Raw genomic sequence first — 13,967 nt, forward strand, 5'->3', positions numbered from 1 at the left:
GAGCGGAATTCGATTGTAATTTTAGAAGGAATACTATGAATACTCTCTTCAATCGGAAATTTAAAAATTATTTTAGAAATTTCTGAAAAATCCTGTTAATATTATTACGTACAGGAATTCATAGACAAATCCTTTTGAAACTAAGGAAAATTACACCACCACAAGGCAAGTTTATATTTGTCCCTCTGTTTAAGCTAACTCTGTAGAGTAAAAACATTACTTCAAAAAATTACAACGCCAAAACACGAAAAATGACTTATTTTCTCCACAGAAAAAATATTTGCAAATTCTAATGCGACTAACAGCGAGTCATAAATTCTGGGATTATAATTATGATTTTAAGACTGGAAGAAAGAGAACGGAGGTTGTTCTTTTTTTTTTTTTTTACACAAACACACACACACATATACAAAAAAAATCGAGATAATATTACCGAAAATGATAAACGGAATTTCCCCATTAAGTTTTTAAGAGATACCTAAATCGTAAATCACTCACTTATCTTCCAACTGCTTACATGTAGCATATGACGCAAAAACCTAGGCAGGAAACAAACGACATTACAATCTAATAGGCAGTAATTTAATCTCGAAAACGACGGTGCGTTTTTGCTAGTTAAGATTCAACTGCTGAAAAAGAGAACATCAGACGGAAATGGTTAATGTGCTTCCTACTGAGATGACAGCAGAATGTTCTTTAAATATATATGTATATCAAATGGGAGACATGGAGTGTGGGATGTAAAAAACTACCTCCAACTTCAATTAATATGATAATACAGAAGATGCAAATTGTTGAACAGGATTTGCATTTGATTTTAGAGCTAAAAAGAGCTCTATGCAAGGAAATAAGAAAGAGAAAAGGATTCTTATTGCAATGATATCATAAAAAGAGTTTTAGCGAACACAGAAATTGGCTGAAATCATCAAACGAGAATTGATTTAAATAATTTTTACTTTGCTTTAAGGAGAATTTTCAGCACTTTTTCTTCTTCTAGTTTTTTTTTTTTTTTTTGAAGATAATAATTTTTTTTTTTTTTAAATATAGAAAGAAAATTATTCATGCAAGATATTTAACGAGGGAACTACGTAACAAAATTTTGTTAAGCAGAAGCATTTTTTTTTCAATTTTTTTTAAACGTTATAATAATTTTTTTTACAGCTGAATTGCTTTCGAGAAAGATCCTTTTCGTAGTTGGTAACTTTCCGGTTGTAAATCAAAGTTTCCAAAAAACGGTTTGGATGTGTTACTTTTATTTCAGGTAAAGGAAGCATAAAATACTCGTATACAAAGCGAAAATTTATTTTAGAGTTTACAATATCAGGAAAAAAATTCGGCGATGAAAAGATTTCATATTTCATATTTTTTTGATGAAGATATTTATTTTTATTAAGATAGAAACAATGAAGAAACTTGATAATATCAATGTTATGCACAATGATGAAAATATAAGCAAATTTACCCTCCACACACACACCTCCCCGATTTAAAAGAACATGTCCCCCCCCCTCCCTTTTAATTTCTACAAGAGTGATATTATAATATAATATTATATGGAAAACAGGATGGAGTCATTAACTAAATTTAATTATCCATAAAAAAAATCAAAATTATTATACAGAATTACAGCGCCTTTGTAAAAATGATTTTTATGCTATAAAAATGCTGCATTTGTTTGCATTATATTTACGAACTCATTATGCCACAATTTAGGAATCTTCAATCCAGCATAGACAAAGAACGGTATCTTGCACATTAGTATAAAATAAATAACAATGCATTTTATACATTGTTAATTTATTGCAATTTATGCATAATATGAATAATAGTAAATGATCGCAATTTTGCATTTATGTATCACATATTAAAATACTTGGAAATTTTCTACAACTCGTGAAGCATACATTCAGTTAAAAAGAAAATAAAGCTTGAACATCGAATTTCAAACACTGCAAACTTGTTACGTAAATAAACAAAAGCATCATATTTATATTCTTTAAACAGCTCTTAACTACTAGCGAATCTCTTACTTTTTATTTCGGGTAGTACAAGCGAACAAAAATTTATTAACGACAACATAAATATATTTAAAGAAAAACTACGATAATAAATAAATAAATTAGATCGAATGGACTGTGAAAATGATCAGACATCGTATTTTCACCTCAGCAATTAAAAATAACAACTAACACTAAAAACAGTAACCTACCAAGTGGCAGAAAAATTGCAACAGATTCTACGGCGGATATTTCTAGAAAACTATGAATCATCACACGCTTATCGAAGTTTCCACTATGATTTTCACATAAAACTAAAGACACTGTTCTAGAAAAGTAAACACTAAATAAATGTTTTTATTTCTGGATACTTTCAGAAGAATTTTTCCTCCTTTCAAAATAATTTTTTTAAAAACATTTTAAGCAACTTTATTCATTTTACAAATATTATTCAATATTTGTCGACCATATAATAAAATAATCATTTTATATTAAAAAAATTTTTATTAAAATTTTTTTAATGATTATTGAAAAATGAATTCATTCCTGTATATCATTTATAAATGCTTTATTCCTTCGTTCATATCTATTTTAGAACCGTAACAAAGATTAAAGACGAAAATGGAGCACAGGAGAGAGAAAAAAATTTTAATTTTGATTTGATATAGAAAAAAAAAAAAAAAACCCACAAAGAATTAACTCATTCGAATTAAAATTAATATATCATTTAAAACCAAAATCATCAAGTTATCAACGTTAATAATGCAATAGTAGTAATATAAGATATTTTAAAATATCAATTGGACTTTATCACCTTAAAAAATTATCAATGTTACAAACATTATAAAAAAAAGAATCAAACAAATATTTGGAAACACTTATTTACGCTGATCAGAGAAAACACTAGATTTCAGATAAGAGACGATACAAAACTGAATCACTATTATCACAAAAAAAGTTTTCAACATTTCAAAAATAAGTAAATAATATTTAAAGCTATAGAACAAAAGGGGAAATGAGATACTACAGGTGGAGTTGAAAGGTTCGTTGTTTTCACCACATTGTCACAATGTGCAATGACATCATATGCGAATAAGGTTTCGAAGATAGCGACTACAAATACCCCATTCGTAAACACACACTGATAGCACTGATACAAAAAAATAAATAATAAAAGACAGTTCAAGATTTAGTCATCAAACACCTGTACATGTTTGTGATTCATGGTATGTTTGGAATATTTCTGGACTTTAATGATCTTTATAATTGAAATCTTTTCAAACTTTGATTTAGTTTTACATCATCGTTTAAATTAAGCACCAAAAATCATTAATCAAAGCAAATGAGGAAAATAATTTTTGTCGGGAATTCTACACAATGTGATAGAACAGATATCTTCGCTAAGTAAAACTGATAAATATAGTTTGGTATAATCAATACATTAAAACTGGCTAGTCTTCATTTATTTCTAAAGCTTTATCAAATACATAAAATCTCACTTTACTCTATAATTTTTCCTTAAGGAAAAATTTGTAAAAATATACTAACGAAAAAAAATCTATCGATAAGTGGCTGAACTTTTGAAATTCAAAATTATGCAAAATATTTTAAATAAAATAATGCAAAATACTACAAGCAAACAGTTTTGTTTCTATTGCATTTCAAATTACTTTAAATATATCAAGGTACAGCCAACATGATCCATCGAACAGAATAAAACTAAATAGAGTTTATATATTTTGAAGTAGTAGGATTGCGAAATTAAATTATTTTACTTTCATTGGATTGTAAAATGTAGTTCATCAAGAAAAACTTCATAACTCTGGCGCAAATTTAAGTAATCCAGAAATCTAGCATTTCTGAGCAGGAAAAATGTTTTCATATTTTATTACAGTGTAAAGTTTTAGCTAAGACTTATTTGAAAAAGTTTAGTTTCGTGATTTTATCATAAAAGGGTCAATGCCTTCATTCTTAAGCGCTTATAAAGGCGACTATATCAGCTAACAGGTTTTTATTGAGCAATTAAAAAGAAAGTGCTTTGCTATCAGTGAGGGAAAAATCTACTTTTCTAAACAATGCAAGACAACAATTAAAACGCAATAAAGCTTGAATACGAAGATCGTATCCTTTGCCTCTTTGCCTGAAGGTACTTCATTTTTCATTCACAAGTGCAATTTAGAAATTCTTTATTTTAAGAACTCTTTATATTCCGAAAACTTTTCTTTTTTTGATTAAAATCTTTTTCGAACTTTTTTTTTATTATTATTATTTTAGTTTGATAAATTCCTACTGCAGCAAAAAATAATTTAAAGGGATGGTTTTAATGAAATATTTTCTAAACTACTTTTTGAATTTCATACAACTTTTTCATAGCAATCAGCAAATTCCTTTTTTAACACGTATATCTTCTAAAAAACTAATATACTATGGCTACTTAAAAAAGTCAGTTGATGTTTTAATGTCATTACTGACAATAAGTTGCAAGCACGTCTAATGAGAGGTATAGAAGTTAATTCATACAAAGTCATGTATCATCAAATTTTCCATTCCCCTCCTCCTTCTTTGATTTTTTTTCTTTCTTCTTTAATCTTTCCTTCTACATTCACACATTTAAGAGCTATGTAATTGTAAGATAATCAAACTTAGATGAAACTTAGAAATAATCAATAATTTCAACAGATAAATTCACATAAATATAGAAATTCTAATTCGCATACATTTCTAGAATCGTCCAAATCTCTATTTAATTGTTGTTCAAGATTTGGCCTGGCAATTTCATCAAAGGAGTGATGTTTCTGTCGATATTCCAAAACAATACTATTGATTCACAAGTCAGTTTCCAGAATTTTCCGAAACATTGAAATGTTTGTAAAAGTAGCGATCCGCATCGCGACAAATTTATTATGTTGAAATCACAAAATAACAAGAATCAGCACGCAAAAATATTCCATTACCGAAACTCCGATGCATATGTTTGCAGAAGAATGAAACTGCAATCTTGAGTCGGAACAAAGCAATTTGGGTTGAAATTATAAAATAATACGGATCAACAAGCAAAAAAATTCCAGAATTGAGCTTCCTATCCATACTTATTTCTATCGCATTGTGCTTTTTCATGCGTGCTTTTAATAAGAGTCTCCTCGGCATTCGTGTTACTAATATTTTCGTTTATCTTACAAAAAAGTTTTTTTTCCGGCATTATTTTTGTATTTATATTTTTGATTACCTAACAAGAGATATTTTATTATTTTTTTTTTCGATTTCTCTCTGCGATAAAACAAGCTAGACAGTTTTATATCTAAATTCAACAGTGTTTCGGATTTCGATCAAAAAAAGTTATGACACCTACCTGAGTATGGACCTGACAGCATCCACAACAGTCATGACTGAGAAATCCTTAAAAGGGGAGGTGGACAACTTCTTTGCGTCTCGGCTAGGTGAGACACGGGCCGTCCAGGAGCGACTTGTGCCTAGGACAGTAATCCGCTTGAGTTTTACGTCGTAAGTCATGGTGGGCGAACATCTGAACAATCCCCCGTACACCGGGACAGAGTTCTGGTCGTCAGGACTCTGTTATCTCGTGAAGCTAGCAACCACCTGGGCAATCGATCACGTCAAGAGATAAATGACTGTGACGCGCCATCATCTATTCTTGCGGCCAGGAAACGGAAAATTTCACGAATATCAGACCCCTCTACCCCACCCCCTACCCACATCGATTTCTGATAGTTTCCGATCAGAATCGAAAGGATAGCTTTTCCACATATTGAAGTTTTGTAAAGGTAGAGAGGTGGTGGAAGTCATTGGAAAAGTTTTGACCCAAAGCCGAAATCCACCACTACACTGGGTAAGCGAAGGAGACTGAAAATGCGCCTCGGGCAGGCAACCGAAAATAATGAAAATCTGAACAGTGATTAACAACCTTTTAAGGACCAGAAATGGTAGTTGAATCGGTGTTCGAACATTCTGGGTGAATATGATTTTAATTCGCTTTCGAATTTCGCTTACGGAAAGGGCAATGAAAATGAAACATCAAAGAATGAACAACTGCAATAGAATACAGTATTATCAAAATTAAGACAAATAACATATATAAAATATTTTTGTCCTGTAATAAATTCAGTTTAGTTATTAATGACGCTTTTTGAAGAACCAAGAGGACTATATAGGGACAGCTCTCATAATTTTGAGCCTCACAGCTTTTTCTTATTCACAAAGGTGACATATGAGCCGATGTCTCCAAACTTCCACACCATACCAACGGGAAGACATTTGAGTTTCGAGAGATTTAATAAGCATCACTCCCGTATACGTAGTGATCTTTCGTAGCATCGGTGCTACAAACTTGCAAATTTAGGTTCCGGATGCGGATATTCTGAAAGAGGCCACTACGGCATCAAATAGAATTGCGGAAAATTTGCCTTTTTAATACTTAAGCTTTTAACCTTCGATGTCAGGAACACTCCGGTCTCTAAGTCAAGACTTTACCATCAGGACAACATAGCCACCAGTATATAATAAATTTTGAGCGCATATGAAGTTGATTAAGGTTAAAAGTTAGCCAAACAGAGAACATGAAATTCACAAAGATAAAATAATGAATGATTAAAGAGAAGAAATTTTCATATATTTTTAGTAAAATATGAAATATGAATATTATTTTGAATAATCAAAAAATGAATCTAAATCAAGGGAACATAATTTCAATAATTTATTTTTATATCGTCAATATGTCATAAAATTCATTTCAGCAATTGTGTTTGCTATGACATTTCCTCAATGCGTTTATTGAATGCGAACCAGTTTCCTTCGATAAGTATTCCAGAAAGCCATACTCTTCTTAATTAAAAGACGCAATGACTTCATTACAGGCTTGCAAGTTTTAATAAAAGTATTTTAAAATAAAAACAATTAAAAACCAAACGAGACAAAAATTTAAGTAAAAAAATTATGAGCAGAAATCCTGAGAGAAATCATAGCTTTAGAAGAGGGGGGGGGGGTGAGATCAATTGGTTCAAGACTGAGAAGTATAATAAAGCTTTGCTTAAGAATTACATGTTCAATACCAAAATGAAGTAATTAGGAAGTAACCAAAAATTAATTTATTTTAATATTAGTTGAAAACTCAAATTAATTTTTTAATATACAAACTTGATTAAAAATTATTTACAAGCAACAACGATAGAGAGATCTAAAGTGGATTCAGAAAAAATTATGCTTATTCAACTCTATTGTTGCCTTTTTTTTTTTTTTGTTGCCTTATTTATCTAAAAATGAACTATCCAGAATGTAATTACGGTGTTAGTATTCCAATAAAATTTTATTTTGGGAAGATTTAATTTTGAAACGTACAGTGCGAAATTTGTCAAGTGGGTTTTAATGCTATACCATAAAAAATACTACATAGATTTATGTTTTAAAGTAATATTAAATGTCGACGAGTAAGGAACGTGCAGTGCACAAAGCACAATCTGGGGCAAATCAAACCTTTTCTGCTACATGTATAGACATAAAATTCTTATCCGAAATTCCAATGAAAGAGCGGAGTAAAATGAGTTCTTGAATAAGTGGCTCAACTCAGCACGCTAGTTCTCGCTTTTATTGGGAGTGTAATAATAGTAACGAAGCTGAGCAGTATCTTCTTAGGATAGGGCCCATGAATAAGCTAATAATAGCTATTTTGTAACAGAAAATCATGCCTGCGTCATTATTCGCGGTAATTTAATCGTTGAGATTCAAACGTTTCTGGCTAGTCATGCAAATGTCCAAATCTGAAGAATTTATATTTGAAGAGAAATCAGAATCTAAACGCGGAATTAGCTGGCATATATCTTCGAGCACCGAATAAGTACCATGGATATGAAAGGTTAAAAAACAGACAGTTAAAAAAATCCATGAACTAAAGCTGTGTAAATATAACAAATTATAAATCATGCAAACTTTTCGACTTAATGCATAAAGGTAAATTAAAAGCAAGGTATAATAACTTCCAGCAAAATTGTTGATAATTCGTAATGAATTGCACACGTTACAACCACTGACTTGTTCAAAAATTATACGAATAAAAGCAGCAGAGGGAATAAAAATTGCCTAGATAGTCGAATGAATGAATGAAAATAATTCTTACTAGAGTTCAAAACCGGTGGAAGAACTCGATGTTCAATGGGCAAAGCTCAACATTACGATTACAAGTGTAGGTAACGTCAGGAAAACGTGAATTTCAAACGGAACTCGTGAAAATTCTGTTTTCTTGATGGCAATCTCGAAAAGATGTCGGTCACGAGGGATCGCCAGAGTAAAATGGGATGATGAAATGAGTTTGGGGTCAGGGATAAGAGATAACCATTCCATTTACCCTAACTTCTCAAAGAGAGCCGGAAAGACTCCCATAGCTCTAGCTGAAATTTTACGCGCTTTTACTAAAGATAAGTAATAGCAACGAAATCTTAAAAACGGATGCGGCCTTCAAAGTACGGATATTGGACTCAAACAGGAAATATAGAAGCACTTAGTTTCGCATTTCTATCAGCAGATCACACCACTTTTAAATGAAGGTTCGTGGGTTTATATATATAATTCTGGAAGAAAAAACTTTTTCGATTATGTGAACAGACCCATTTGCGTTTACTTTTGATATCAGTCCAAAACTCCTTAGAAATCGGAACAAAACAATTACCTTTTTTTTATGAGAAAGATTATTCGTTTCTTTAACAGAAAATAATAAAGAATTTTAGAAAGTTGATGAAATTTGATAACGAAGTAAAATTATCCTTTCCTTGAATTAAAAAGGAAATCATGAAAAATGTTGGTAGATTCACGCAATTTTTCACTGTTCATAATAAATCAGGAAGGACTATTATTTTGTACATTCCAGGAGCTTCCATGGCAATTAGTCTTTAATTTAAAATTAAATATTACTTTACAATTTTATAAATTTAACATATGCCATTTTTTAAATCCGAAATGCAATAAATAAACATTTAATAACAAAAGTAGTAAGTTCATTTTAAAACTCCAGTGGGAACCAGATACATGTTCATTTTATGAATAATCCATCTGTCGACGAAGAGCATGTTAAAATTTTAATGTTTTTCCAAAAAATGAAAAAACAAATAAATATGCATTAACCAAATTTAAACTTATACGATGTATTTCAATTTACAGCAAACTTCCTAATACATTAGTTTAAGAAGTTTCGAATAATCCTCAATTATTTGAGCTGAAAAGAATAAATTGTAATAAAAAGTATTATACTCCGTAAATTATCAACTCCTATCAATTATCAACAACTATCAAAAGTATTATACTCCGTAAATTATCAACAGAAAAATCAGCCGTGATATACAGTCGATTTATGCTCATATTCAAAAGCGAATTTTTGCACTCTGAATTTGATTCCATTTCTCATCTTTCGGAATGAAAAAAATTGTAATGTATAACATAGTAAGAAGAAGTAGTAAGACACCAAGTGAAATTATCAATTACGTTTGTTATGTGATGCAAAGGTGACTTCATCAGCTGCTTTTTAATCCGATGATGAGTCTAATTTGACATTCTCTATAAATTTCAAACGATGAAAACTTTGAAAATGCACCAAATCGAAAAGAAAGAGAAAAAATAGTAGCAGAAATGACCCTTTATCCCCGACACTTAAGAAGCTGACAACTCCCTATTCACAGTTTTATTTTGTTAAGTAAATGATTAGCACTTAGATTGGAGAGAGCTAGAAAATGATCAATTTTTGCATATTGTTTAAGTCACAACTATAATAATTTTCGGGGAAATCAGCGGCAGCATTTAAAAATAAAAGTCTACATTCTGTTTCCGGTTGAAAAAGAAAACTCTCACCCTTTCGTGCAAAGTATTCTCACGCAAATTAATGAAAAGCAAGCCAAAAATAACTCACTCAATAAATTCAAAGATTTACGCTTGTAACTTATGACTTCCCTTCAGACATAAAATATATATATGTGTGTGTGTGTATGCCTCTTTATCAATTTTTTTTCCCAAGGACGGATGCCGTCCAAATTTCGACACGGAAAATTGAGTTGCAGGGAGCATCGCTCATCGTTAATCGTGAAATAGGAAGACATGCATTGTTTTAGTTTAATGAACTTGGGGGCAACGGATGAAATTAATTATTTCACCCTTTCTTCTACAGTAACATTAAGGCAAACAAAGCAACTTTAATTAACTTCAAGCTAGGCTTCATTGAGCGGCAATAGAAAGGGGGGTGGGTACTACAAGTGAAACAGAAAATCAAAATCAAGATGCCGAGATAATAACAATTCACACAATGAGGTGTCTCATCAAGCATCACACAATTTCTATCCGCTTCTACTTTTTCTTTCTAATTTCCAAAGAAATAATTCACATATTCACTCAAGTAGACTGACCTCTTTTTACAGTTAAAGAAATGTCTTACATATTCACACCGATTAGTTCCGATGAGTCAGAAGTGACCGGCCACACACCGTGCAAAACATTCAACGCAAAATAAGGAAGAAAAAGTATAACTGGTGACTCAAAAATGAATGATAACAGATAGCGGAAAATATACACTGTAGAACAAAGCAAGAAAAGAATGATGTGAAAACTCTATAACTTGGAGTTAGGAACCGTTTACGTCTTGCCAATGACGCAGTCTTTTGCATTTATTATAATTGTATGACTGATGTCTATTAGAACAAATGAATACAAAAACCATAGTTTCCTTATTAAACAATTTTGATTTTGAAGAGTTTAGAAGCTTTCAGACGTCCAAGGGATTGAATAGTTCATTTTCTATGCCCTTTCTGGGCAAAAATATAACCTGTTACTCTAGGACTGAGCTCCTTTCAGGTCATATATAGTGCTTGTCGGATCGTGATCTCCATTATTCTGATCTTTGGCCCTGGCTTAATTTGTCGAAAGAAAGGATCTGCGAATAGTTAATCATGGTTCATCCCCTTCTGGGTAGCTTAAGAACGATTGAGCACTGAGAACTTGTTCCAGGCAGAGGAATTACTAAGTCATAGTTAAATCGTTGTTACCCTTACTATATAAATAGATCCATCTCGAGAATATGTTGTTCTATTGATTTCCACTAAAAACTTCATTGAAAACTTGATCTGTTTGTGGTTTATGTGCAATTTTGGTATCGTATTATAGCAACTGAGGATGATTTCATGTTAGCTTATAAGCGATAACTCGACGTATAGGCATGGCAATTAAGTGGTTAAATAATAAAAAATTCAAATTTTATTCGCAAGATCAAGTGCGAAATTTTGAAGCATGATTTGAAAATCCTGCTTCAAAATTTTGGGTTTGATTATTTTTATTTATCCCTTCATTCATTTTCATATAAAGCACTTTCATGAAAGAAATGAAAAACCTTAGCATTTACAAGAACAAACTTTCGGTTAATTTAAAAAATTATGTAAATTATTATTAAATATCAAACAATTAGTTAACTATATCCTCTTCTTTTGGTAGGTACGTATTCATTATTTTTACGTGCTTTCCAATAAAAATTCATTAACAGTTAATATTTATCTTTTCAGTTTTCAAGATTCATTTTTCTTGGTATACATTCATAAAACACAAGAAACATCACATCGTTCGAAGACGTATCATTCGTATCTAACGATACAAATCAAGTCCAGTAAACACAATCTTCAAATAATTTCACGCAATGCATAAATGTACATTATTTTACATGCATTTCCTAAAAGAAAGCTAAGATTTCAGATATTTTTTCTTCTCAATCATTATTATTGTTGTTATTATTATGATTATTTTCTTTTTCAACATCAGCTTCGAATCTGTCTAGACCCTTTCCTTTTCCTCTCTTTCTTTTTTTATACTGAAACAACACATTTTTGATTATCTAAAAAATTCAGGACGGTTCACAAGGATTCTGATAATTGCTAATAACAGATAATCAAATACTGATAATACCAGAATTTTTCATTCCCACAAGAAAGCAGAAACTTCCCACAAAATGGAAAGAACTAGAAAAACCACTCACCAAAAGTTTTGTTTGAATCCATCCGAATAGGATGTACACTTCAACCACAAGATCAGAAAACGATCCATACACATGAGGACAGCTTGTGGCGCTCCACAAGAACCTTCTGCCAGTCAAGGTGCAAGACGGTTATCTGCAGGACAGAGCTGTTTATTTTGCTTCTCAAAGAGCTCCGAACGGCTAGCTTCTTCTACCTATCTTCAACTTTGCTTATTTACGCTGCGTATACGGCAGATAGGACCAGCCAGTACTCGGGAGACCACTTTTTATCTTATCTCATCCCCAGGTGGATTATTCCCAAGCAACAGAGACCCCAAAAGAAGTTTCGTTTACGATTACACTTCCGAACGGCTCGGTTGACCTTTGATACAGAAACTATTAAAACGAATAATATAACGACCACAAAAAGACAAACATTTTCTTCCCTTTTTTTCCCCCCACTAAAAAAATACTTTTTCTCTCTCTCTATTCTGTCTCTTAGGACAAGTCGATGGATGAGTGTCGTTAAGGAAGATTTGAAAACAAGACAACTTTCAGAAGACAGCGGCAAAAGAAAAGGTTTTAACTATTAATGGACTCCGGAAATCTATGGCCTAAGACTACTCGGCACCAACTGTCATACATTTTATCAAAGTATACCGATAATACTAAAACTGTCTGGAAAGACAAAACAGAATTCACTTTAAGTTCATCATATATACAATGTTATATAATTAAGAACAAAAATCTCTTTAAACAAAAATGCAATTGATTTAGAAAGCATATGCTTCCACTAGAGCATTAGTTTCTATATTCCGTATAATACATATGAATGTCTGTATACAAAAACGTTATTTATTTATTTTTATATATTACGTTAAAGGAAAGCTGAAACTGATCATCTGCTAGTAAGCTTTAAGTGGGTTTTCTAATATTGCTAAAAAAAACAGAAAATATTAGAGTACGTTTTAAGGAATTATTTAGCATATAGCGGCCAGTTATACAATTTAATGTGTGTGAACAGAATAAAAATTCTCAAATTTCTATGAAACAAATGTCCTTTTATTTCTTAGTATTATTTCCAATAGAATCTGCAGGGAGAAAATGAAATAGAAATATCAAAGAGCATCATTCAAAATTGCACAACTTTATTCTATAAGGCATATGCTGAACATCGTAATTTTACCATGAACTGCATTCGTTGCAGTAGGTAGTAATTTTAACATTGTCATAAAAAAAAAAATAAAAAAAAAACCTTCACTTTTTTTTTTTTAAGAGGGAAAATTAAATACTTGCCATACTTTTCGAATGTAAATAAAATGAAACTGAATGAATGATGGTGAAAAAAAAAAAAAAAAAAAGACTATTGTTAATATAAATAATTTAAGCGATAAAAAATAGTAAAGGAACAAAAGTTTTTAAATAACGACAAGAAATATGGTGTGAGAAAACGTTTTTGTAATTTTAAATAATAATAATAATAAAAAAAAACCGTTTGAATAATCATATATAATATGTATTTTAGATAAAGCAATCCTATTAGCTCATATTTATCATCTTACAAAAGGTATTACCTATTTTAGACTTTCTCTAGCTTCTAGACAAAATTAAAAATAAGTATCTAATAGATAAATGGAATCCAAGCCCACATTTAAACTGTTTATATCATATCAATGATACAAATTTTTTTTCAATTTTACACACACACACACACACAAAAAAAAAAAAAAAAAAAAAAAAAAAAAAATGGAATTTTTTCGGAAATACGAGCAAACATTAGACTAACTGATATCGCCCAACTGTCTTGGCATTCTCTGAATTTCAAGCTAATTCTGCGTTTTCATAAAGTATAGATAATTAAGAAAAATAAAAGCATGAAACTTGATTTATTTATTCAGTAAATTTTTAAAATCTATTTGTTATGGTTAACTACTTTATAAGAAATTGCATCAAAATGCTTATTAAATTTTTTAGAAACAATT

General features: G+C 30.7%; 1 protein-coding gene across 5 annotated transcripts in view; it reads right to left on the reverse strand.

Moving 5' to 3' along the window:
* Positions 1-13,967, reverse strand: part of LOC129960030 (MOB kinase activator 2-like) — a 309,147-nt gene that overhangs the window by 68,470 nt on the left and 226,710 nt on the right. Inside the window, exons 1-2 of one of the 5 annotated variants that reach the window (XM_056073048.1) lie at positions 12,007-12,164; positions 5,347-5,467 (exon numbers count right to left, since the gene is read on the reverse strand). The exons of 2 other annotated variants lie outside the window; for them this stretch is intronic. In XM_056073048.1, coding sequence (XP_055929023.1) covers positions 5,347-5,467; positions 12,007-12,028 — 143 coding nt within the window. In that variant the 5' untranslated portion in view covers positions 12,029-12,164. Of the gene's footprint in view, positions 1-5,346; positions 5,523-12,006; positions 12,166-13,967 lie in introns of those variants that run through there. 2 more of the 5 variants (XM_056073050.1, XM_056073047.1) reach the window with 2 other exon arrangements.

This window comes from Argiope bruennichi, chromosome X2 (genome assembly GCF_947563725.1).
Source record: "Argiope bruennichi chromosome X2, qqArgBrue1.1, whole genome shotgun sequence".
Classification (NCBI taxonomy): Eukaryota; Metazoa; Arthropoda; class Arachnida; order Araneae; family Araneidae; genus Argiope; species Argiope bruennichi.